The 26,770-nt window shown below is 47.6% G+C and overlaps 1 protein-coding gene across 3 annotated transcripts in view; it reads left to right on the top strand.

Annotated features, from left to right (window-relative positions):
- Positions 1-26,770, top strand: part of AMOTL1 (angiomotin like 1) — a 132,787-nt gene that overhangs the window by 79,569 nt on the left and 26,448 nt on the right. For all 3 annotated transcript variants that reach the window (XM_030332785.1, XM_032595047.1, XM_030332784.1), the window contains 3 exons: positions 1,179-1,470; positions 7,814-7,958; positions 9,290-9,379. In XM_030332785.1, coding sequence (XP_030188645.1) covers positions 1,179-1,470; positions 7,814-7,958; positions 9,290-9,379 — 527 coding nt within the window. The remainder of the gene's footprint in view (positions 1-1,178; positions 1,471-7,813; positions 7,959-9,289; positions 9,380-26,770) is intronic.

The raw sequence follows: 26,770 nt of genomic DNA, 5'->3' as shown, positions 1-26,770 counted from the left end.
GCGCCACCCAGGCGCCCCAGAACCATCTTTATTACATGGCTAAGATCCCCAGACCTCCTCACCCTGGCAAATCAAAACAAAAGATTTGTCCCTTCCCCAAGACTTGTCCATTTCACTGGATGGTACCTCTGTCCATGTGTGTAAAGCCCCAAATCTAGGAGTAATGTTGTTTAACCTTTATTTATGTTGAGAGAGAGAGACAGCATGAGAGGGGCAGGGGCGGAGGCAGAGAGAGAGAGAGAGAGAGTCCCAAGCAAGCTGCATGCTGTCAGCCAGGAGTCCAATGCGGGGCTCGAACCTACGAACTGTGAGATCATGACCTGAGCAGAAATCAAGAGCCAGATGCTTAACCGACTGAGCGGCCCAGGCGCCCCCAGGAGTAATTTTTAAATTTTCCTCACCTTCTCTCTCCCTGTCCATGATTTATCCAGCCATATCCCCAATCCATCCATGATTTCTCTGCCGCTGCCACCCTGTGAGACTTCACGGTTCTCATCTAGACCACGCTCAGGCCTCCCTGCGGGCGCCCTTCATGCATTTTGCCACTGCATCCCATCTGCAGACCAGTCAGTGGGGCAGCTCCTCTGCGGCCGCGGTCTACACCAAGGGCTGGCCTTGGCTGACAAAGGCCTTTGCTCATGGCTCTGGTATCTCACACTACTTGCAGACTCTACTCGGTATTTGCGTGTGCGCTCTCTTTCGTACTCATTGGTGCCTGTACTAAATCCTGACCTGGGCCCGGTGCCCTAGCTGATTCCCCTACCTGGGAGACTCCTTTTCCTCCTCCTTTCCCCAGGGTCCTTCTTATCTGTCATTCAGACTTCAACGCAAGCACCCACGTCTCCCTCCCTGACCTCTCTGTACGAACTAGGCACGTAGCCACTCACAGTCACATTACTCTGCTATACCTGGCCGATCAGCGTGTCCCCGAACATGTAAGCCTCACGAGAGCAGGGACCTTGTATCCGCCGCGACCAAAACAGTGCTGATTAGAGGGAGAACGCATTAAATGCCTGTGGGTGAAGGACCCAACCTGCTCTACTGGCGCCAGCACCCAGATGTGCGCTGATGGCCTCTGGTAGCCCAGGCCAGTCGCTAGGAAGCGTCCTGTTGTGACTCCCCGCCCCCCTGCTCCCCTGTTTCTCGGGTGTGATGACCGGTGTCCACTTCCCTTGCAGCCGCCCCTGCCAGCTCCCTTTCCCGTCGACAGTGCAGCCGCACAGCCCGATGTCCTCCCAGAACCCCTCCACCGGCGGGCCGCTGCACTCCGTGTCCGTGCCGCTCGCGCTGCCCATGACCCTGGCGGCCCCGCAGCCCCCGCCCGCCGCCTCCCCCAGCCAGCAGCTCGGGCCGGACGCGTTCGCCATCGTGGAGCGAGCCCAGCAGATGGTGGAGATCCTGACCGAGGAGAACCGTGTGCTGCACCAGGAGCTTCAGGGTTACTACGACAATGCCGACAAGCTCCATAAGGTAGGTGACTTCCGGAGGGAAGGACAGGGGAAGGGACAGAGTTGTTTCCCCGCTGCTTGACTCACTGGCCAGCAGCAACCCCCGTGTATTCCAGGCACTGTGCAAAGCTTTAGGGAGACGAATAAAGAGGACACAGGCCCTGCCTTGGAGGAGCTTACCGTCCAAAAGGGGGAGGGTTGCCTAAGCTAACACCTGCTGTAGGGTGTCAGGTGGTTATAGAAGGTACAGTGAGGGTGGCCCTGGACCTGGGACTCAGAGGTGGGTAGTATTTCCCCAGGAGGACAGCGGGAATATTAGAGGGTGTGGCCGCCTTCATTCTTAGGGCTTTATGCCGAGAGCCACAGTCAGGAAGACTTTATGCAAGATGAACTGTGGTAGGCAGTGATTTCATGGTGACCGCCCACCCCCATGTGTCAGCACCAGAAATGCTTGTGGTAGAACAGAAGAGGTGAGGGGGCAAAGGGTGATAGGATGTTTTAGGGTAGCAGAGCCACAGGGCACTAGCTTCCTTTCTGGAGGCGAGGGGGCATGTGTGGTAGAAGTGATCTTGTAAGAGTCTGAGTCCCTGGCTCTGTCCTGGACAATCAGGGGCTTTTCTAAATAGAAAAGGTAGGAATATAAACCCTGCCTGACTGCAGGAGCCTTGCCGTTTGGTTCCATATGTCAGTTAATGCTCCCGGTTGGCCCATTTAGCGTTCACCTCTCAGGTAAGGCGGAGTCTTTGTCGCTGGTCCGGTTTTCAGAGTAGTGGGCGCCTCTGATTTCCTGGCGGTACCCAGTGGGGAGCAGTGGGTTTGATGGTGCAAATGTTCACAGACAGAATCTGCCCCAGCACGTTTGTGCAGAGCTTCCACTGAAGAGGTCTGGAGCTCCCTGGAGTCAAGACCAGACTTGGTCCAGAGAGCTCCGGATGCCTTTCCTGGAGGGAGAAGATGAGAGCCAAAAACAAATGGGCTGCCTGAAGGTGGCGGCCTCACTCCCACCCTGCTCGGACCGTAAAAGCTGGGAAACCAGCATGCTGTCTCGTGGCCTTGGTTGTAAGTCACTGTTCAGGCCCAAACTTGTGTCTGACACGTCCTGGGGCAGCTTCCTTCCGGGTGCAGTCGAACACTGGGAAGGAGCTACTCAGCCCCTCCTGGGAAATAACGAATTCTTCTCCCCAACGAAGCCGTATGGCAGACATGTCCAGGAGTTACGCAGACCCAGCTGAGGGCAGTTTAGTTCTGGGTCTTTTCGCATGAAGATCTTTGTGGGTTTTTTTTTTTTTTTTTTTTAATTTACTTTAGAGATTTAGAGAAAGAGAGAGGCAGAGGGGCAGAGGGAGGGAGACAGAGAAAGAGAACCTTCAGCAGGGCTCAATCCCATGACCCTGGCGTCATGACCTGAGCCAAAATCAAGAGTCGGACGCTCAACAGACTGAGCCACCCAGGTACCCCACGCACATCTCTTTCTTGATTTCAGCGCACATTTCTGTTTTGAAAAACAAAATCAATCTCCCGGTGACTCAGTTTCCCTGCACAGGGGGTGATTATTAAACTTCGCAGCCAAAAGGATTCTGATGACCAAGAAAGGAAAAATCAAAAGCTGTTTCCTTTCTGGAACTCAAAACTCCTTCAGTCCCTTGAATATTGTAAATGGTTCTATAATTATTACGTGCCCTTAATCAGCCATATGTCAAACTGGAATTGCCAGTTTTAACACCCAGATTTTGGTGGATACTTGCCGTATTCATCATGAGTTCCCCAGCTGTTGTCAACAACTGGGACTGAGAGACACAAGGGCTGCCTGCAATCTGCACCTTAACATTTCGTGGCTTGTGTCCCCGAGGTCGGCCTTGCCCCAGGTGTTGCCTCCGCATCGGCCGCACTGCTCGGCTGTGTGTCGGCAGGCTTGGGGAGAGGACTGTCGGATGAGGTGACGACCTCACTTGGCAGTGAGGATGACCCAGCTTTGGGTGGAGACACGAACTGTGCCGGAGGATGTGGGCGCCCTGTGCCGACAGGAACATCCATCCCGGGGCCCTCACAGCGTTGAGAGCGCTCGCAGAGATTCATGGTAAGGGCAAAACCAGAAATAGATGAATTTTTAATTACAGGGCTTACCCTCTGCATCCCGTGCCAGGAACACAGCAGGGAAGAACAACTAAACGCAGAGCCTGCCGGAGCGCGGCCTAGATAGGAAGCCCCTGTTCCCAGAGAGGCGCAAGGTGGTGATTATCGCTGTTGGTGTTGGAATGATGGTTGAGGACCCCCAGAAGGAGTGGCTGTTTTTAGTTTTTCCTCTGGGTCGCTCATTTTGCTTCTCTTTCCTCCCAGTTTCCCTGAAACCTAATTAATGGACAGAGTTTCTAGCAGGACTAGACTGTGGGCTGTTGAGAGGGTTGGCCTCAGAAGCCGTCAGGGCAGATGGGCATTTGAAGGGAAAGGGTCAGGTATTTATGGCTCCCCCAGGCTTGCTTTAGGGGAGACCCTCTTTTGTCAGTGCAGTAGTGGTGGCTTTGACTGGGCCGTCTGCCGCTTGGACGGAAGGCCAGTCTTGTCCTGTGGGTCTCTGGACTGTGCACATGAAGGGGCACAGGGAAACACCAGTATCTAGAGCTTGGAGTGGCTGAGATTTTCTCCGGGCTTCTCACTCTGCTCATAGTTCTGTTCCTGGGGCAAGCGTCTCTCTGTGTGCTTTCAGGGGCTCTGTGGCTTGGCCTAAGGCTTCCTGACATCCAGCTGGAAGGGAAAATAGGCGCTGTGAAGGCAAACCCAGGGCTGTGTTCAGAGGATCGTACTCGGACCATCACTAGCCCAGGTGTTTGCATAGCCTGCCCAACCTTCCCTTTATCTTTAACAAATATCGGGGGGATTCAGATGTTCTGGACACGGTGGGTATGGGATTCCCATTCTGAAGGAGTGTGCAGTCAAATCATAGAGCTTTAGACTTAAAATTCTTAAAATGATTCTAGTCTAGCTTCCCACTCTTGAGGAATCCTTGCTTCATGTGCCTGGAAGGAGAGCTCTCATTTTTTACTTGAATGCCTACAGAGGAGAGAAGCTCCCTACCAGGCGTCCTTCTGGAAAATGTAGTTAGGAAATAATCCCTTATGTGGAATCAAAAGCTGCATCTCTTAAACTTCCTACATTGAGTCATAGCTCTGCCCTCCCTCACCACACTGAAGGAGACTAACGTCTCCATCAGGAAATACCTTGTACTGAACTGAAACCCTTACCCTTTCTCACTTGGTAGCTATAGTCAAGTTAACCGTATCCCAGTTCTTCACTGTTTTAGTATTTAAGATAGCAAGCCATGCTGTCACAGGGATCCTACAGTTAGTTTCCTTTTATAGTATGCAGAGGGCAGCTCTTTCAGTGAAAGGAAAGAATCCACGATCGGGTATGGTTCATCAGTGCCCAAGTCTGTCTTTGGGAACTTACAACATTTAAAGATTAATGGATCAGTCTGTATTTTTGTCGTGGGCAGGGCAGAGTTTTAGGGCGCTAAAGGGCTTATTTTCTGCACTCGAGGAGCTGACAGTCAAATCGGGGATGTAAAGTACACGTGCACAACCGAATTCCAGTCAGATGAATCCTGCAGATGGAAGTCCGTGAAATCAGCTGGAGCGAAGTTCCAGTGGCCGGTGTAGTTGAGGACAGTTTCTGGCTTGACTTCTTCGTTGTCCTGGACTTGAAGCACTGAGCACCTCAGGGGGGATGCCTCCCTCAGGGTCTATGCTGCCCTAGGCTTCCCAGCACTAGGTGATGCCCTCTGGCCCTCAAGGGGACGGTCCCTGAGGCATGCCCATCTGTCTGAAAACAAAGGCCATCTTTTATAGATGAAATTAGCATAGAAATGGTGATATGTTTCAAAGCCAACTCTTTTGCAAACAAAATTAAAAGGAAGGAACATAATTTGGGGGAGGGCTAGGAACAGGAGTCAGGATGTGCCCTTCTCTGGCTGCCATATTCCCAACAGTTCACGAGATCTTGGGAAGAAACAGAAAGGCCTATTGAAATGAGGGGACTCTGAGAGAATCGACTCTGGTAGCCGGAGGCCTTTGGGAGAATAACACGGTGCCCAGAGGGGCCTTGGTATTTGGCTCCTCCATCCCACAGAAGCCCTGATGCTCTCCACACCTCTTCACTGGCCTCTTCTCGGACGTGTCTTCTCGGCTCCATTGTAACCTCTGGGGCACCGACCACATTCTCTCTTCGTAAGATTGTGGCACCCCCAGCTTCATTCTTGTCCAGTGGCTCCTCTGCCCCACGTACTGCACAGGGTTGATGCCCCCTCCTTGGCCCTGTCGTCTTCTGTCAATCTCCCTAAGTCGTCCCCGCTGTATGACATCAGCTGTCATCGGGACCCAGCGAGTGAGCCGCTCTCCGGGCTCCCAGAGCTGCATCTCTACCTGCTACCTGGAAATCCTTGCCTGCTGTTCTGCAGGGAGGTCGGTGCCTCCCAAACCAGGCCGCTTTCCTTGGCTTTGCTAAGCCCGTTTCTCTTAGAATCACTTACTGTGGTTAAGTCTCACTACTCTGTCTTCCCAGATCCGAATGTCTACGTTGTCTTTGATTTCCTTCTCCTTTGCCGTCCCGACCACTCCCTGTGCCCTGTTGACTCCACTCCTCAGTGTCGTTGGAATTTGTCTTTTCAGTTGTCATAATTCCCTACCCTTGTCATCTGTCATTGAACTATTTACGTTAGCTTCTTACCTGGACTTGTTTTCTCCTGTTTCCTCTCCCTACACTCTCCCCCAACCCCTACGTCCCCCCCACCCCCTCTCCCTTTTGTATCTCTATAAAGCCTCAGATAAGGTCACGCTGCCCAGCTGCTTAGATACCCCTCCGTTCCCCAACCCTCCTTACCCCTGTAATTCCCCCTCACCCCTGAAGTCCTTCCTTCGGGACTAGCTCCCGCCCTCATGTCTGGCTCTCATCCCTGGACTACCTGTCATGTCAGAGACATGCACTTTCTCTTGTGGCCCTGTGCTGTGGCTCACGCCCTGTCTTCTGACCACAACGCCAAAGCCATTTGGCCTTTTCTGCTTGGGCAAACCCTGTGCATCCTTCAAGACTCATTTTAAGTGGCATTTTCCCTGATATCTTTTTTAAAGAAACCATTTCTCACCCCTGCAGAATTAATGACTTTATCGCTAGGCTGTCAGAGCATTACAGAACCACCACCCCCCGGTTCCCATGGCGTTGGAGAAGTGCACGTGCCTGGGGAGAGGCCGACACTAGACTGAGCTCCCAAAGACCGGGAATTATCTTACTAATTTCTGTATCCTTGGCACAAGGACACATCGAAAGTGTGCGAGAGATGTCTGTTATGTCAGGACGTGCGTTATTTACGGGGGTCCCAGCAGGGACTTTCTGATCGGAGCAGCTGAGGTACCGGGAGTTAGGGTGCCTGGCTCATGGTGACACAGGTCTCGTGTGAAGGGACCGAAAACGCAATGCAGGTCTCTTGGTGCCCAGTGAGGGGCGCTAGTGCTTCAGCCCTCCCCCCTGGGCCTCTGCTTCTTCTGACTCGGAGCAGCAGTTCATCAAGGTTCCGTGTTCCCTTCTCCTGCATGCATGTTACACAGCAATAAAATGGGGGTTGTTGACATCTACCTGGAAAGCATGCTGTTAGAGGAGACTCCTGTTAGAGCAGGTACGGCTCCTTGTTATAGATTTACCTGCGCCCGAGATTAAAGGCACACCTCTTGACTTCTTGAAAAATGGAAAAAGAATGGTTTTAACCCTATATCTTTCAATTCCTTCACATAAAGAGGTTTCCTGTGGTGCATTTGTATATGATTAGATCTGAGTCCTTTGTCCTTATGCAGGTAAGTTCACAGACAAAGGGGTCAACATGCTGAGTAATGATCCCTCTCCTTGCGTGGATTTGATGTTCCTTTGGGGCCGGGTAGGAAGGGCTCTGGAAGACCACTGCACTTGTAGCCTGGAAATGTGGGTTCTAGCTGTGGCCCTTTAGTTTTTCTGTACATGAATACTTTTCCCTTACCTAAAGTGAGAAGAAGAAAAATAGTTGCAAATTGCCATACAAAATATAGGAGGTTGAAGTTATGTTTACATTCACCCCTTCCTGGTAAGTGTACAGAGAAACTTCTACAAGGTGACATTAGGCAGTCCAGCCAGTCTTGTGAACCTGCTGTTTACAGGGTCCTAACGTGGCCCTTAGAGGGCAGAGGGGAGCGGAACCGATTACGCATTTGGGGAGGTGTGCGACTGGAGGGGCAGGCAGACTGCACCCAAGACAGAGCCTTCGCACTCGGAATGCTGAAGAATCAGTGTCACAGAGGCACCCGTGGGCATGCCAGGAATCCGACTTTCATGCCACTTCTTTCTTTCAGTTTGAAAAAGAGCTTCAGAGGATTTCAGAAGCCTATGAGAGCCTGGTCAAGTCTACTACCAAGCGAGAATCGCTGGACAAGGCGATGCGAAACAAACTGGAAGGCGAGATCCGAAGACTTCATGATTTCAACAGAGACCTGCGAGGCATGTCCAGCCCCACCCACACACTCTCTGCCCTAGACTCCCTTGTAGCGGGCTGCCTGGCCTCAGGTCCACACTGTCCGATGGTCCTGGAAAGTCCAACCACCCGGGGCAGGGGCACTCAAAGAGCGGGATTGTTCCTTTCTCCTTTGTAGGCTGTGGGCTGTGGGTTGCAGCACTGGGTCTGAGAAATGGCGGCCTCCGTGCACGAGCCCACGAAAGGGAGGGAGTGTGTGTGCAGCTCCTTCTCCGCTTTAAAAGTACTTGCTAGTCCATGGCAAATTTATTCAGTAAGATAAAAATAAAAACATCACTTCAAAATTAAAAAAAAATAATAAAATGCAAGTACTCAGTGATTTGTGACTACGCAAAGGCGAACGTTTGGATGCACAACCCTTCCCACATCGGGCTGAGTCATTGGGTGGCATTCTTTGAAAGCCACCGCTCCGCACTCGCTACATAGAGTAGAGAAGATGGAGCTAGACAGCATCCCTCTTGGAGGGAAAAAAAAAAAGCCCACAGTTGTGATAAATGTAGATATATATAAACTCCCCGAAAGCTGGAAGCCACCTGCAGCGGGATCTTGGCAGTCTCCAACACGCAGAATGATTCAACCCCTAAAATTTTCCTTGTCTTTCAGTCAACTAAGCCATTTTTCAGTTGCTCGTCTGCCAAAATAATGTCCTGATGGCGGTCTCCAGGACCTAGAGCCTCCCTTTCCTAGTCCTGCAAATCCTTTTGTCTTGGGACTCGTGCACGTCCAACAAAGACTTCTTCTGAGTTATTTCACTGAGACAGTGAAGACTTAACCAAGCGGTTTGAGCAGACATGGAACCCCGTAGGTAGACTCTTTATCCATTAGGTCATTGTGACTTTTTAAAAAAACGTTTGGTATTTCTTGAATTGTTATTTCTATTTTTTGCTTCCCAGCTACGGGCAGCTGTCCCTGGCTAACCACAGGGCTGGTGGTGAGGGATAGAACTAGGGCTGGGTTTGAGGCCAAGGAGACTTAACCCCTTTGCAGGGGCTTCAAAACAGAGGTTTGCCGGCCTTGCAGGCAGTGATGAGTGATGCAGTTCTCAGAACCTGTGCTCGGCTGCCTCGCGCCGCTGCCTACCCTGACATCAGATGGCATGAAGGCACACAGCGTGCCCTCTGGAGACTTTCCTTTGGGTGTTTGGGAGCACACTGCCCCTCCCCAAGAGTTACTCACTTTGGGGCCCCTGCCTGAGCATCTCTGCGTACCCAGCTCCTGGCACCCACATCGTTTCTTGTTTGGATGGTGTCTTAGATCCATATGCATTTCTTTGTGACCATTTCCTCTTTGCACGCAGATCGACTGGAGACCGCCAACAGGCAACTGTCCAGCAGGGACTACGACGGGCACGAAGACAGAGCCGCAGAGGGGCTTTATGCTTCCCAGAGTGAGTCTCCAACATTTATCTGTCCCGACATTGGTATTCTTAAAAACTGGGGGCCTGCGGAAAGAATCTTACTAGTTTTAAGCAGGTTTGTAAGTGGGTCGTTGGCTTCTGGTTCGTTCATTTAGTGAATGAGCTGTTGGGCCTCGGAGGAGGCCCTTCTACGTCTGCCAGAGACGAAGCCAAGGTTGATTTGTTTTATTTCGGCAATGTGTATTCTGTCCTTCTGACCTACAGTTTGTCTCTAATATTCTCCCGGAGAAGCAACATGTCAGTCTTTCCTGACACTCACCACTTTCAGTCAGGCGCAACTCTTTTGCTCCACGGAGAGGGAAGGAGGCTCGTGGCGGCATTGGGTCCTTCTGGCATGTTCTGTGCTCCTTAGGTTCAGCACTTCCGGCCTGGCCGCCTCTGGCAGCATCGAGTCCATCGAGTCACCGAAGGGTCCCACCTTGTATCTTCGTATGTGGTGCCCGTTTCCAGAAGCCACTGAGCCCAGCGCAGCGCGCAGAATAAAATCATCAGTGGCTTCCTGTGCCTTTGGCTTTATTGGGAGAATATTTTATTCATTTTACCAGAGGCAAAAGATAGAAACAAATGGGTTTTGAGAAACCATCGGTCATGGTTTGAATTCCTGCAAATCCATTGTATGTCAGAAATGTAAAAATCCAGGTCTTTTTTTTTTTTTTTTAAGAAAAAAATTTATTTCTGTATCATAAGTCTCAGTAAGTCCTGTGTATCCAGACACTGGCCATCCCTTGTATAATGGTGGTGTTCTGATGCTTGGGTCCTGAGTACAGCCCTACGTTTTCAAGGCTGGGAAATAGTTGGTTCAATTTTCTAATTCCCAGTACTTTTTGGTTGGGTTCAATTTCCGTTGTTTCCCCCAAATTTACTCTTGGGACCACCCCATTTATTTGTCTCAGCTTCAGTTTTTTAATTCTGTTTTGGGAAATGGACACTTAACCCCGTCAAGGGATTTTGCCTCCGATTCCTTGGGTGTCTGGCAATAGGTGAGTTGGCTTGTGTTCCAGATTTACATAAAAAAAAAAAAAAAACTATGTCAGCATCTTGAGTTACTCGCTCTCCTAACAAATATTATTTCTTCTCATGGGTGCAGTCCATCCACCATCTCATCTGAGCTTTCGTTAAAAAAAAAAAAAAAAAGAGTCACCTGTACTATTTGCGTTTAGGATTGTAACACCTTGCTTTTGGATGACTGTGTGCCTAGGTGGAGTGCGTGTCTTTGGCAGTCACGTGAGCAATGTCACCCTGCTGGTACCCTGCCTTCTTGTCAGGGGATATTATTTTGTCACATAGTTTAAGTGAAAATGGAAAAGCCAATTAGTTTCATCCGATGGGCATTAGCTCCAGCCTCCCAGCCCAGACTGTGCTGATAGAATAATAAGATTTGGTTCTGTGTGAGCTGAGAAATGTTCCTCAAGACTTGAACCTCCTGGCTGAAAGCTAAGACATTAATAACGCAGGCAAAGAGGGCCTCTAGCTTTACAGGGAATGATTTGTTCTGTGCAAACATGCTCCACTGTGTTCCAAAGGCATAAACAAGAGCGTCCAGAGACATTTTTCAACTGCTTGAAGGTATCTCAGTGTTGATGTGTAATGTAATTGAATCAGGGCATCCGAAGCAGGTTTGTTACCAGTGATATCTAACAAAGTTTTCAAAGCCTACTCTTTATAGGACACTTGTGCCTTTATCACAGCTTTATAATTATTTGCGTTAGCTTTTCCTCTCCTGGTGTGGCAAGAGATGGACTTGAGATGTTATTTCAAATTTGCAGGTAGGTTTTTTTTTTTTTCTTAGTGAGTTGTAAGAACTCTTTGTAAACTAAGGAAATTAGCATGTACTCTACATGTTGCCGATATTTTCCTCAGTTGTTTTTTAATCTTCGATTACAGTGTTCTTTATGTTACAGGAGATTTTTTTTTTAATTTTTTTTTTCAACGTTTTTTTATTTATTTTTGGGACAGAGAGAGACAGAGCATGAACGGGGGAGGGGCAGAGAGAGAGGGAGACACAGAATCGGAAACAGGCTCCAGGCTCCGAGCCATCAGCCCAGAGCCTGACGCGGGGCTCGAACTCACGGACCGCGAGATCGTGACCTGGCTGAAGTCGGACGCTTAACCGACTGCGCCACCCAGGCGCCCCTACAGGAGATTTTTTTTAAGTAACCTTATTTATGCCATCAAGGTGTTATATCATGTTTAGAGATGGTTGTCAGTCACCAAGATTATAAAAATATTCACCTATGTTTTCTTCAGATGTGTTTATGATTTCACTGTTTGCAAGGCTTATTATATTTCGGAAGCTAGTTAAGGAGGCACAGTAAAGGAGAAATTCATGAAGGACTAACCTAGAGGTAAGAAGACTAATTTCCAGGTATTTTAGGATCTAGACAAGAGGTCCTGAACTAAAACAGAAATAGTGATGGAGGGTAGAGGAGAGAGAAGCAAGTGACGAAATTAGTAGGATTCGGTGACCAATTGAGTAACGGCAGTGAGAGCGTGAGAGAAAGGAGTGACTGAGCAATAAGATGGATGGTCACCCTTTACCAGTAAAAAGCAGGAGTAGCGTGTTGGGATTAGATAATGAGGAATGGTTTGAGCACGTTGAGTCATCTCATGCTGCGGCCCCTCGCTAAATGAGCAGGTGTAACAGTAGGGGCAGACATGCCCAGAAGGCTGGTGATGGGCACTGCCCCCTGGCAGGCTTCAGCATGTGGGCACAGAATGGCAGGCATGAATTACTACCCCTCCTCATCGTTATTAATGTGTTCCATTATCCGTGTATTTAGAAGCTCTATTATTGGAATACTTCTTAAGTTTTCTTTTTTTTTAATGTTTTATTTTTGAGAGAGAGAGAGACAGAATGCGAGCAGGGGAAAGGCAGAGAGAAAGGGAGACGCAGAATCCGAAGCAGGCTCCAGGCTCCGAGCTGTCAGCACCGAGCCCGACGTGGGGCTCGAACCCACGAACTGTGAGATCATGACCTGAGTCGAAGTCGGACACCCAACTGACTGAGCCACCCAGGCGCCCCTGGAATGCTTTTTCAATGCTTAGTAATCATAATTATAAGCATTGCACACACAAAAGCAGCCATCCTTTTCAAATGAATCTTTTGAGATTCTAGCCCGTGGCTAAGAGAAAGCAAGACTGCAGACCAAATAGTACTGACTTCTCTGAGTAACACAAGGCAGCGAGCTAAGGCTAAGTCGCCAAGCCCCTGACAAACACCTTGGCCAATGGAGACACTGGAGGGAAGGGGAAAGTAGAGTCTGGTATGTTTGATTTTTTTTTTTTTTTTGGCTAGGTGTTCTTTTTTTTTTTTTTTTTTAATTTTTTTTTTTCAACGTTTATTTATTTTTCGGACAGAGAGAGACAGAGCATGAACGGGGGAGGGGCAGAGAGAGAGGGAGACACAGAATCGGAAACAGGCTCCAGGCTCTGAGCCATCAGCCCAGAGCCTGACGCGGGGCTCGAACTCCCGGACCGTGAGATCGTGACCTGGCTGAAGTCGGACGCTTAACCGACTGCGCCACCCAGGCGCCCCCATTTTTTGCTAGGTGTTCTTGTTGGATCTAGGAGTTCAGGTCCAAGAACACCCAAGGAACTCTTGCAGTACATTGGTCAGTAGGATTTCTGTAAAGCTCTCTCTAATAATAGAGGGAGAAACTCCTTCCTGGCCAGATCACTAAATCTCTCTGCTGCCCAGGGGAGTTTTCCTTTGAGGCCTGAACTCTCTGCTCTTAAGTTGGAGCCTGATGAAGACCTCGGTGGACTGCCAAGGTGGTCACTACATGGCTCTTCAGATTGAAACGAACATTAAACAGGGTGATTATTGAGCCTCCCTTGATCGTGAAATCTGTCGGTATTAAAAACTGCACTTAATTAAGTGCTTAGGAGTTTGGTGACTGCGCGGAGTTGTTTTTCTCTATCACCTCATGGTGTCGCATCCCTGTCTTTGGAGGAATTCAGAGTTTTATTTGGTTGATTTCTGGGTTTGCTCGTTTATTTTTCTAAATGTTTTTGCAAACAAATTCTCCTGAAAAACAGGGCATCTAGCCAATCCCTATTTTGTCTGCGCGAAACTGGGGCTTCTTTGTCCCGTTTAATGTCTTTAACTTACTGGGACCCCTGGTCTTCCCATTCATGTATTTGTCTGTGTCACGCACATGCATTTGTGCACGTCCTCACGCGTGCGCACACACGTACAGCAGAGGCGGGCCGCTGCCCACCAAAGACAGAGCCCCGGGAATGTTTGTCGTCATTCTTAGCTCTCTCTTCTCCATAAGTACAACGGCTTAACTCTTTTTTCTCTCTGAAAATTGTTAGCTCTGCAGAATTCCCATGCCATTAGGCCAGAAAACCCAAAATGAAATATTAGATCCATGGAAACTGGACCAGTAGAGATGATCTCACTACGTTCTCGGGTTGAGTGGGAGCTGGTTAGCTCTGGAGTATGTGTGTTATTCCAGGATGAAACCAGTCATGTCCCATGGTGTGAGAGAACTTATCTCTGCCCCTCCAGGGTTCTTTAGACCCTACAGGTTGAGCATATTTGGTTAAATTTCAGTCTGTTATAAGTTAGATTCTGGCTGTTAAATGGTGTCCCTCTCTTAAAAAAAAAAATAGGTTTTGAACACTCCGTTATTTGTCCAAGTTGTTGAAAAATGAGTGTACCTAAGTCAGAACCATATGGATTTGATTTTTCTTATAATTCTCATGGGTTTGGAAATTAACAAAAAAAAATGTGTGCGACCAACGTATTTTAGAAATAACAGTAATTTGCCATTTTCCATGTGTCTTGTAATCATCATCTTACTCTTAAATCCTGTTTTAGGTACTTTGATTTTCTGTCTTTTGTAGCATATAAAAGAAACTACCATAATTTCCTGCAAGAACATCCCTCTGAGATGTTTGTATTTCCTGCAAGGGCTTGTGTGAAACACCAAGCAGAATTTACAATGACAGAAACATTGGTTCAGCTGACCCACGTAGAGCATGAGGAGATTGTTCTGAATCCTCATTGGGTTTCATTTCCTCGTATTGTGAGTTCCCATCAGGTTTCATTGGGAAAGACAGGTTAGGTTATGGGTGCACTGGTTTACCCCTCCTCTGGGCCTGCCAGTGCCCACAGCTTCTCCTGAGCCCCTACTGCAGTGTTTACTCTATTGGCATTCCATATGGGTGTGATTTATTTGCATGGATCTCCTCTTCTAGGTGGGAGAGCTGTAGGCATTCTCTACCAATAGTCACGGTACCCATCTCCAGCCCGCACTACAAGCCCTTGAACCTTTTTATGTTCCTGGCACTCAATAAGTGTGTATTGAGGGAATGAATAAAAGTGGAAAATCCTTGTAACATTAGGCTGGAAATTCTCCTGATGCAGCATCCGTATCGAAATGTTCTTTTCAGCTATCTCCCAGTCATGTTTGGAGATAACCTGGGTTATCCTCAGTTATTTTTGAGACATTAGGCAAATTATTAAAAAGAACTATCGGGGCGCCTGGGTGGCGCAGTCGGTTAAGCGTCCGACTTCAGCCAGGTCACGATCTCGCGGTCCGTGAGTTCGAGCCCCGCATCGGGCTCTGGGCTGATGGCTCAGAGCCTGGAGCCTGTTTCCGATTCTGTGTCTCCCTCTCTCTCTGCCCCTCCCCCATTCATGCTCTGTCTCTCTCTGTCCCAAAAATAAATAAACGTTGAAAAAAAAAATTAAAAAAAAATAAAAAATAAAATAAATAAAAAAAAATAAAAAGAACTATCAGAATAGGAGCAATTTAAAAATGCTCAAATTCCCTTTTGGCCTTGTTCTTTCCCTCCTTCCTTTTTTTCCAGGTAGGAGGATATCCAGGTAAAGGAAATCTTTTACTAATAAGGACAGTAATATTTAATAGTATTGTTCCTGAACATTGGTATTAATAGAGTTGACTTTGGTTCCCTTGACTCCTTCCCTTTTACTCCGTTGTGGTTGTGTTGGAGATGAGAGTTGACCATTTTGTAGCAGTCGGCCAGATGTTTATGCTGACCAATCCGTAGGCCATTCCAGACACCACAGATCAGTGCCTGCGTGAAGAGGAAGGACTTGTCCATGAAACCTGCCAAGGCAATGTCATTTAAGTTGAGAAAATGGTCCTGCCCTGAATTAACCGATGCTCCTTAGAGACGATCCCTATGTTTAATAGGACTGTGCAGTCCTTAGTATCAAAGGTTTTGTGGGTACAAGCTCAAGCAAATAATCGTGGATCGGGTGCTGCATGATCTGAATCCTGGTCTCTCACTAACGTACTCAGTGACGTGAAGATAGATGCTTAATCTCCCTGTACCTCCATTTCATCTAAAGAAATAGAATAAATCTAATTCAACCAACAGAGCTCTGTGGGATAACCAGTGACGGGAAATGCAAAGACTTTATAAAATGCATTTATTCTGCATTACTTCCGTGGCGCGTGCGTCTGTGCATCCTCCATCAGTTCCAGCACTCGCGTTCTCTGGAAGGACCTGCCAGTTTTTAGGGCAGGGCGATGGGCTGCCTTCCCAAAGAATGCCTGCGTGGCTCACCAAACCTTGCTGAATTTGGAAAGCAGAGCATGTGCATGCTCACACCACTCGATCCACCTTGACAGGCAGCACTGAGAAACTTCAAACCTACATGACAACCAGCAGCACGCCCAGGCTGCAGGGCATCTGTTGACGTTCAATCAAGTCTCCCCAAGTGTGAAAATTAACATTATTCAATTTGGCTGATTTTCTGTGCTTAAAGAACCAGAGCTGATTAAAGAACTGCCTCTTGATCATGTGTTCACACCGGCCTCTCACAACTGAATGTGGGTTATGAGTTTCACATTGTTGGTTTTCAAGCCGTGTAGCTCCTTGGCATTCCTGTTAGGGGACTGAAAAATCAAATGTCTTTGACTTTATTAGGGTCCATGTTTCTTGTACTAATACGTAGATGGACGGATGGACTGAGCACAAAACGAAAAACATGCTGAAGTCCATTTGCATTTCATGTGCCATCAGGAAACCCTCACTTTCCCTGGCAGTTCAGAACCAGGAAATCCAGGATCTCAGGTCTCAGCTCAAAAGGCAATTGCCAGAGAAGTCTTTGAGCATAGGGTGAAGTCTTCCTTTTATATCCTCCTCCCACGCCTGGTACTTTTCCCTTGTAAACGCCCATTACGGTTGTACATAAATAACTGTGGGGATGGTCATGGTCTGTCTTCCCTTCCTAAACTGTATGCAGCGTGAGGGTTGGGGCCCTGTCAGTCACCCTCACTGTTGTAGTCCCAGCTCATTTATCTCCAGACCCTGGTACAGTGCCTGTACAGAGTCATTTAATAAATATTTGTTGATGGGGCACCTGGGTGGCTCAGTCGGTTAAGCTTCCGACTTCAGCTCAGGTCATGATCTCACAGTTTGTGGGTTCGAGCCCCGCGTTGGGCTCTGTGCTGACAGCTCGGAGCCTGGAGCCTGCTTCTGCTTCTGTGTCTCCCTCTCTCTCTGCCCCTCCCCTGCTCACACTCTTGTCTCTTTCTGTCTCTCAAAAATAAATAAATGTAAAAAAAAAAATTAAAATATTTGTTGGCTACTGAATAAAATGATGATGATTCTCATTTAACTAAGCAGTTATTCGCTATTTCCTCTGTACGAGTTGTATTCTAGGCCACAGGTCAGCAGACTCTTTCTGTAAAGGGCCAGATGGTAAATAATTTTAAGCTCGGGGACCACAACTGCTCCACTCTGTGCCTGTAGTCTGCAAGCTGCCATAGATGGTCCATAAGCACGTGGGTGTGGCTGAGTTCCAATGAAACTTGATTTACAGAATGAGGCTGTGGGATTTGGTTCATAGGTCGTAGTGTGCTGACCTCTGTCCCAGGTATTAGTCATGGAAGGAAAGAAAAAGAAGGAACCTCAGTAAAAGGAGCATGGAAAATGAAACCCTCCTGAAGCATTCCCTAGATCTCACTTTGTGAATTGCCCTAACTAATAAATCAAGATGTAATTGTTATTTGCTTTCCTGGGAGTTTCACAGTCTTCTTTTACTTAATCCCGAATCAGGGAAGCATGATGATTATCATTTTAGATAAACCGAGACACGTAGAAATGCAGACACAAGGCTTAGCTCCCAGTGAGGATCAGGAATTTGATAATGATGGAGGGCTGGGCAGGATTAGCCAATGGTTAATGGTAGGTAACTGCCTGGATAGTGAGGTCTTAGGGGTGCCTTTCCCATCAGTGCCAGAAATTCCTGCCCTAAGCAGCCTCCTGGGAGATGAGGTCTGCAGATCTTGGAGAGGACCTCGAAGGTCACAAATCTGGTCAGGAGCAATGCATGTATCCTCTGAACCGAAGCTCATTAAAAGGCCATCTGATTGCTGCTGTGAGTGACAGGGTCTTCAGAGGCTGCTGAGCTGACGGTTAAAAGTTTATCCTCAGGTACGGGTGCAGTTTGCCCCCTTTAATCTGTCCTGCGGGTCCTGGTTCAGGCCAGCCTGTGTGGAAGAACAGTAACAGCTGCCCGTGTTAATTGAGCACTTACTGTGTGCCACGCACTCTGCTAGCCTCTGTAGGTACATTGCGTATTTTCATCCTCCAAACAACCTGTCAGGTCTGTATTCTAGGTATTTTGCAGATGAGGACTCTGAGGTACAGGAAGGTTAAGTAGCTTGTCCGTGGTCATACAAGGTGGTAAGTGGGGCAGACAGGTTTTGAACCCAGGTCATTCTGAGTCTGGAGCCCAAACATACTGAGCTGGCGTGGGATGCCCTTCTTATATACTGGGAGGCGGAGAGAGAGGTTGTAATGTGAAGGGTGGCAGCGGGGGACTCCCAGTGACTTTAGGACACATTGAGTGTAGCCTGCATGTTTTACTAACGAAGAAACCTCAGCCAAGCACGGTCCAGTGGTTTGCCCAAGGCCCTGTAGGTGTTTAATGGCTAAACCACGATGACAATTAGAGCTTCCTCGTTATGTTTTTTCTTCCCCTTCTGCAAAGGTCATCTCTTTTGGCCCTGGGGGTGATGAAAGATTTCACATTTTTACCTCAAGAAGGATCCGGGATAGTAGGGCAGACAAACAGTCCCTTTCTAGAATTGTTATTTGGTCACAAATTATTTAGCCCAGCACCGTGACTTATGATAATAATGTTTGGGTCTTCTCGAGTAAGTTCTAACTACTGGAATTAATCTTCTGGACTTCCGACTTCTATATCTATCTTTGAAGCCCCGCCAGTTATAACAGAAGGCCTTGTTGGATAATCCAGAATCTCTCTTCAAATACAAAAACAAAAGAATCATTGAGACTAGAATAGAACTTAGAGTCTAAAAAAAAAAGATATCTCAAAATATCTATGAAATTAAACTTTTTGTTCTTGAGATGATACAAAATAAGCAACATAACAGTGGGTAATTCTGCGGTGCATCTCCTGACAATTCGTTTTCAAAACTATTTTTGGTCCATGAATTGTAGTGAGAGCATACAGCTGGATCTCAATGGAATCAGAGAACTTTGAGGGGACAAAATGTTTGTTTTAAGTCCAGAAACTCTGGTCTTAGACCATTAAAAATAAGGAAGGCAGAAGATGTAATTGCAGGCAACACATTTCTTTCCCCTCGATCGGTCCTAGAATGGACCACTTGATTCCCCAGGGAAAACAACTTCCTCAGCATAAATGCCCGTCTGGGCCAGGCCTTGGTGTCTTATCTGCCATTCAAAGCATCCATTAAAAAAAATTTTTTTTTAATGTTTATTTATTTTTGACAGAGAGAGAGAGAGAGACAGAGCATGAGTGGGGGAGGGGCAGAGAGAGAGAGGGAGACACAGAATCCGAAGCAGGCTTCAGGCTCCGAGCTGTCAGCACAGAGCCCGATGTGGGGCTTGAACCCATGAACCACGAACCTGAGCCGAAGTCGGACGCTTAACCGACTGAGCCACCCAGGCGCCCCCATAAAGGGCCCATTTAAAACCATAGCTTTCTATATGTACATGTTCTAATGATGCTATAATTAACGTCTTAATTCAAACAGACATAAGTATATAATGTGTATATATATATGTATAATAAAATTTACACATTTCAGGTGTATCGTGTGAGGAGATGAAGCAACCACCTCAGTCAAGGTCCAGCACATGTAGACCTTGTAGTCCTTTCCCTCGCCTCCCCCCATGTGTCTGCTTACATCCCTTTCCACCGCATTCACATCATTGCTCTCTGTGTTATGTCCAGGTTTTATGGATGTTTTCTACACGGGGAGCCACACTGAACAGAAGCGTCTGTGGTTCATCTTTTTATATTAAGAAAAGACAAAAATAAGAAACAGACTTCTGTTCTCTGGTGGTTAGAGAAAATTTGGTTTATAATTGATTCACGAAATATGCGTGCAGTCAAAACCACACGCCCGGTGTATCCTATATTTATGTGGCATTATTCATTGCCGAATTTGCCGTTTTGCCATCGGCAATGATACAGGAGTAGCAGTACATTTTTATTTCAAGTAAAAAAAAAAAATAAAGTGGCAAGTTGAACAGTACATTTGGAAGCTGAGCGGATGCGGGGGTGTTTACTCAGTCAAGCAAGTTAGCAAGCTGCATGGGTCATAAATTTAGGTAGGTTAAAAAAACCAGCACCTGTAAATTATACCTAAATGTGTAAGTACAGTTTCCAAGATTGAAATGCAACAGGAAGAATGACTATAGTAGGGAACATTATATTTTAAGAGATTATGTTTTATTTAAGAGGACTGTATTTACAGAAAATTATATTGGGGCACCTGGGTGGCTCCGTTGGTTAAGCTTCCGACTTCGGCTCAGGTCATGATCTCACAGTCCGTGAGTTTGAGCTCCGCGTCGGGCTTTGTACTGACAGCTCAGAGCCTGGACCCTGCTTAGGTTTCTGGGTCTCCGTCTCTCTGCCCCTCCCCTGCTCGTGCTCTGTCTCTCTCTGTGTCTGTCTTTCTCTGTCAAAAATAAACATTTAAAAAAAAAAAGGAAAATTATATTGAAAAGGACTACTGATATTCAAATATTTTTACCACATCATAGCTAAGGTAGCTTACTTTCGGCGCTGCAAACTCACTTTGAGGCCTGGATATTAACATGCAACGGAAAGCTTCTATAAAGTAACAAAAATTTAAGTATGTTAAGACCAAACTGTATTGTTTTCCTTCATTAGATGAATAGAATATTTTCTGGTTAGGTTTTGTCTCCTTCCAGTGAGAAGTATCTGAAACTTTCATTTTTTTTAATGTTTAAAACATTTTTTTTTTAACATTTATTCATTTTTGAAAGCCAGAGAGAGAATGCGAATGGGGGAGGGACAGAGAGAGAGGGAGACACAGAATCCGAAGCAGGCTCCAGGCTCTGAGCTGTCAGCACAGAGCCCGATGCAGGGCTCGAAATCAGGGACCACGAGATCATGACCTGAGCCGAAGTCGGCTGCTTAACCCACTGAGCCACTCAGGCGCCCCCATTTTTTAAAAAGTTTTAAAGACTGAGTTAGAACTTGATCATGTATCAGAAGCATTGTCTTGCTCAGTAAGCTGTTGCCTAAACCTGCCACAGCTCTTTACCTAGGAAACTTCTGTTGTCTTAGGTTCTTAGAATCCTACAAAGGTGGTACAAAGTAAGCCCGCTAGGAAGATTCTAGACAGACACCGGCCACTGTGTGTGGACTACAAGGCAGAATATGGTACGGGCTCATTAAGACCACTCCCCACACCTGCTGCCCCCCGCCCCCGCCCTTCTCCCCTCCCTACCCACCCCCCCCTCCAAGCAAAGTGTATGTGTTTGAGCTCTCTCGTTCAGGAAAGATCTGTTTTATGGAAGGAATCAGAAAAGCTTCATGCAGCCTGTAACCTTCAGGGTGGGCCTTGAAAACTGATTAGTATTTTAGAGTAATTTTGCTGCCATAGTACAATGTGAAAGGGAAACTGTTTTTCCTTGTAAATTGAAAGAAATTTAATTAAATTGGGCCGGGGTGCCTTCTTCAGAACCCCCTCCTTCCTACTTGGCCCCCCACATCCCTGCTCTCCCCTCCCCATCTCTCTCTGCCCAGGCTCTGCAGAACAGTGGGGTTTGAACTCCCGATCTTAACTTCCCTATTGAGAATTCATTTGAAAACAGTTCACTGTCGGAGCCATGTAAAACAAGCCCCCACTGGACTGTTCAGTGTGTGTGTCAACAGACCTACTTAGCCGCCCACTCACACCCTCTCCTCTGTCTCCAGTCGCCCGGCGGAACCATGGCAACCCGCACTTGCACACTGGGGCTGCCAGAGCTGAAGACCCTTTCCTGAGATGACAAGTTTCCTTACCTGAGAAACCGTATCAGCCGATTTTACAAAGACAGCAAAAAGCCAGAAAAGCAGCTTATGGGGTCAGCTTTGCATTGCTTTTTCATCTCTGAATTAGTTAGCGTGGCTTTGAAGGGGGGATCATCTTTCATCTTTTTTTTTTTTAATGTTTATTTATTTTGAGGAGAGAAAAAGAGACAGAGCATGAGCAGGGGGAGGGGCAGAGAGAGAGGGGGAGACACAGAATCCGGAGCAGGCTCCAGGCTCTGAGCTGTCAGCACAGAGCCTGACACGGGGCTCGAACTCACGGACCTCGAGATCATGATCTGAGCCGAAGTCTGATGCTTAACTGACTGAGCCACCCAGGCGCCCCATCTTTCATCTTTTACATCAAATAAGTCTCATGTCAAGAGCTCACTCTTCTATAATGTAAATAGCACCCTGTTTGGCGGGAGGTGGGGGGGGGGTCCCTTTCTGGGTTCATCAGTCTGACTCTCAAACTGAGGTGAGGGGGTGAGGGCAGATGTCAAGAATGCACTGCCGTGTAAAATATCTCTGAGGCAGAATGAACCTGAATAATTTGCAAATAGGGAACTAAATGAAATACCTCCTGTTGTCTTTGCACTCACACGACCTCAGAAAAAAGAAATTACTCTTAGCGTCAATGGGACTTCCAAAAGGATTTGACTCTTCCCTTACCTCATAGCTTGTAGCTGGCCCTTGGAATAGAGTTCTCCCCAACATCTGTTCAGTGTTAATAAGATACGGGGCCAGGGAATCCAGAGCCGAAGCATCCTAGAGGAGAAGAAACAGGCGAAGAAACTTTAGGGAGAGAATGTGGCAAATAAGTATTTGGACACGTTTTCGCAAGAGGGAATCTGTTTCATTAGCGGTGCAGAGGAGTTTCTAGTTAACAGAATTGACACCATTACTGTTAGTCAGCATCCTCCTAAGGTGTTAACCAAACTACCAAGTCCTTTCTTGGTGGAGAAGGGTGTGGACGTATAAAGAAAGAAGAGTAGAGTGTCTTAGTGATCTTTCATTATGAAAAGTAAAATGTGCCTGAGCTAGTAGCTAAAGCCCAAATAAGAGGGCTATTTTCTAAGTGCATCTGTGTGCAATGGAGCCCTCAGGCAGGAAGTATAGTCAGGGGCCGGGGTTTCCATAAATCAAGGCATAGTTTGCATTTAAGGGTTTATGTTTGTCTATACAGCTCTGTTTTCCTCCCTCTCTCACCGTGGATTCTCATCCACTCTTATGTTCACCTGCTTGATTCTGCATTCTCTAGAGAATGGCTTTCTCCATGTCTCCAAAGCACGTGCTGGAATACGGCTGCTAGCCTAAGAGCTGGCTTACCACGTCAGCATCACGCCTCTCCATGGCTCCCACTTGCATGTTCCCGGACGAGAGACTCTGACCGGCCTAGGTTGGGCGCGTGGCCCTTCAGGTTTGACCCCCTCAAATGGGGAGTACTAGGCAGGGACAGATGAGGGGGGCTTTGTAGGGCACTCATGGCAACTTGCCAGATTAGCTCTGTGGGTAGAGCACTATAGTAATGGCTCTTCTAAACTGAGTGTTGTCTAAACCAGGTCTCTGAAAGTTGGCTGCTGCATGGAGAGCCAGTGAGGAAGCACTTGCCTCTTGCAGGCCCTGTCTCACGGGTGCTGGACGTGGGCCCTCTGCTGTGGTACAGAGGGCCTGGGGACTGTCAGCCCCATCTCCTCTGACTCCCACTGTCCATGGCCTGTTCTCTGGTAGCGTCCTTTACGTTCTCGTTACTCAGAGCAGCCAGATGCTGTACTCCTACAATCAGTCTCATCAGTCAGAACGAGAGTGCAGGTTGTTGGCATTTCAGAGGGTGTGTTGGGCCGTGCCTGCCTTCTCCTCCCTTTGCTCCATCACCACTGCGTCCTCTTGCCACATGCAGGGCAACAAGAATCTTCCTTGAGAAGTACCAGGGAAATAACCGCACAGAACCAGCCAGTTAATGGGCTAGTTGTGTGCGTCTGTGTGAGCACATGGGATCTGGAACTCGAACAGAATTGGCTTGGTCTGTGTTTATATCTATGCACATACACACACGAATGTGCACCCAATCCAGGACAGATCTAAATCCCCACAGAACCAGCCAGGGAATGGGTTAAACCTTGGTTCTGGCTGCAAGGAGAGAATGGGGAAAGGAAGACTTATCTTTTACCTTCCACGCCTTCCAGTAAATTAGTCAGCCCTCGGCCACGCTGGCAGCAGCTGGTCTCTCCTGTCCCTCCAGCTATATTGGCTTCAGGGTAAAAGCTCATCAAAAACCCATACATCAGGAAAGGCCTAGAAATTAATGCCTGTTGAGAAGAGCCAGGTCACAGCTTTGCTCCCGCATGAACTCCAGACATAAGTTGGAGCACCGAATTCTAAACTAGCAGTGTGGCACACGGCGCCCTGGCATCCCCACTGTCAGGCCCCACCCACGTACCCCATCCTCTGTATTTCCCAACACACACTCACCATCCCATGGCTCAGTCGGCTATTGAGCTGACTCAGGTAGCAATTGCAGAAACACTTTCAACAGACCGTCCACTTTGGACCTTCCCTAGAACTGGCAGAGGAGAAGGTAAGATGGAGAGGAGGGAGCATCTTTGAATTATTGGGCCAGTTCTAGTTTGCGTCCACATTTGCACTTTCCTTAGGAAAGACACTAACCTTGTGGGTGGCGGCAAAGAAGCGACTACCGTTTGATCTGTACTAGTGTCACAGCTCACTTGGCTTTGTTTTTCTCAGTTGTCGAACAAAGTTGTTAGGAGGATTGAGTGAGGTCCTGCTATAAAGCAGAAGACATGGTGCCTGAGACATGGTAAGCCCCCAGTAAGACGTCAGCTTGTGTTGTTACTTATCGAGTACCTGTTATGCGCCAAGCCCTGTGGGAGGTATTTTGCGGATAGCCACTCTAATCCTCACATCGGTCACGCAAAGTGGATCTTGTTTGTTCCTTTTGAGGAGATGGAGTCCAGGACATCTCACGTGTCCAAGGTGAACCGGTGTGTGAAAGTGCCGGAATCGAACCAGGCTAGCCTGGCAAAGCCGTGCCACCGCTGTGGTTTCCAGAGTAAACAGTGTATGAGCAGACATCCTCTGTGTAAATGGGCTTGGGGCCATGTGCTAAACAACCCGCTGCTCCACGCAGTTCAGGGTAATTCATATCCACTGAGTAAACGGACCATTCTGGGCAAGAGTTCTCTTGTGTCAACTTGCCTGTTCTAGGAATTCTCAGTATATACATTGGAGCCCAACCAAAAATTCAGTGTGAGGCTGGTATTTCTTGAGATACCCCATGGGGCTTAACTAATAATAAGCTGAAGCGACTCTCTTATGCAGTGGTTTCACCCATGGGGCTCTTCCTTGGCATCTCCCAAGAGAGGACCTTTTAGAATAGCTCTGACACCCCTCAGTCCTGTGTCTCCAGGGGCACAGCCAGCACGCGCCCCCACAGGCTCACTGCCTTGATACCCCTCTCCTCACACACTAGCCTGAATTAGATGTTCTCTCTGTGTTCTCACAGCACCTGTGCAAGCATGTTAGTGCGACCTGTCACATTGCCTTTGCGTGTGTCCTTGTGTCTTCCTGCTTGACTGAGAGGAAAACGCTACAACCTACTCATCTCGCAGCCCCCGAATTTATCACACTTTTAGGAACACCAACAATAACCACAGCATGATCACAGTTGACATTTACTGGGTACTTACTTTTTTTTAATGTTTGTTTTTGAGAGAGAGAGAGCGCACAATCAGAGGAGGGACAGAAAGGGGGGTAGGGAGCAGAGGATCCAAAGCGGGCTCCAGGCTCTGCACTGACAGCAGAGAGCCCAACACAGGGCTCCAACTTACGAACTATGAGATCACAAACTGAGCCGAAGTCAGATGCTCAACTGACTGGACCACCCAGGCGCCCTGCGCCATACCATATGCGTTTTCCATGTAGGTACTATTGTGATCCTCACTTTAAAGGCAAGGAAGCTGAAGCACAAAGAGGTTCATTTACCCCCAAAGTCTCAGAACTGTAAGTGGTAGATCTGGACATGAATCCAGGCAATTTGCTTCTAGAACCAAGCTTTTCACGGTACTCTCTGACGCCTCCATGTAATAGATGCTTAATTAATATTTACAAATGGATATACATGTGGATGGGATTTCTGTGTTTGGAGAAATGTGATATGGTCTGTGACATACTTAAGTGTCTTCCATAATGAGCATCGTGGAGCTCTCCGGTACTTTCTGCATCTTGTATTCTGCACTTCTCTCTGCCTGCTTGCACAGGCGAGGCACATAGCACCATGCTTGTGAACTTGAATTCGGCACAAAAGCACTTTCTGCCTCAGCCGTTGACAGAGTCGTCCCGCTCCTGTGGGCATGTGACTTATTTGGAAAGTGGAAATAGTAACGGGAATAATAATTACACAGTAAATTTAGAATAATGGGAATAGTTAGAGGGAATTAAGTCCCCATTCTTGGAACACAGTTCGGGTTCAACAAACATGAGCAGAGTTTGTTACTGTTGCTGCTGTCGAGAACATTGTCCTATCAGTGGACAAGAAGTTCTGAGCCAGTGTGAGTGATACTAAGTGATATTGCTGCAGCCTGAAATTTAAGGTCATCAACCTCATAACAGAGATGTTTCGACCTGTGAGTTTCAGAGGACTGCAAAGCAGTCCAGAGCTAACGGAGTCTTCATTCAATACCTACGTCTTAGTCTGGTGGTGCAACCTGTGGGGTTCAGGGAGCCTCAGCAGAGAAGGGAACCAGGGACATCCATGGTCAGCACGGCTTCAGTGGCAGAGTGGACAGCTGTGGAACAAAGGCTGTCAGGAGATAGCTAGCAGCTAACGAGAACTAACTACCGTTTATTATACGGTTGGCAGTGAACTTGGCGCATAGTAGAGATTCATCCATTCATTCAACGATATTGAGCCAGGCACTCTTCTAGGCTCAGGGAGTCAATAATGACCAAAACAGATATCTAGGATATTCAGGCTTTGTATGCCTCATCTCTACCAACAGAGTCATGTGTGATAACACTGTGATATAGATGTTATCTCTCTTGTC

The sequence above is a fragment of the Lynx canadensis genome, chromosome D1 (genome assembly GCF_007474595.2).
Source record: "Lynx canadensis isolate LIC74 chromosome D1, mLynCan4.pri.v2, whole genome shotgun sequence".
NCBI lineage: Eukaryota > Metazoa > Chordata > Mammalia > Carnivora > Felidae > Lynx > Lynx canadensis.
This window is presented reverse-complemented; position numbering and strand designations above follow the sequence as displayed.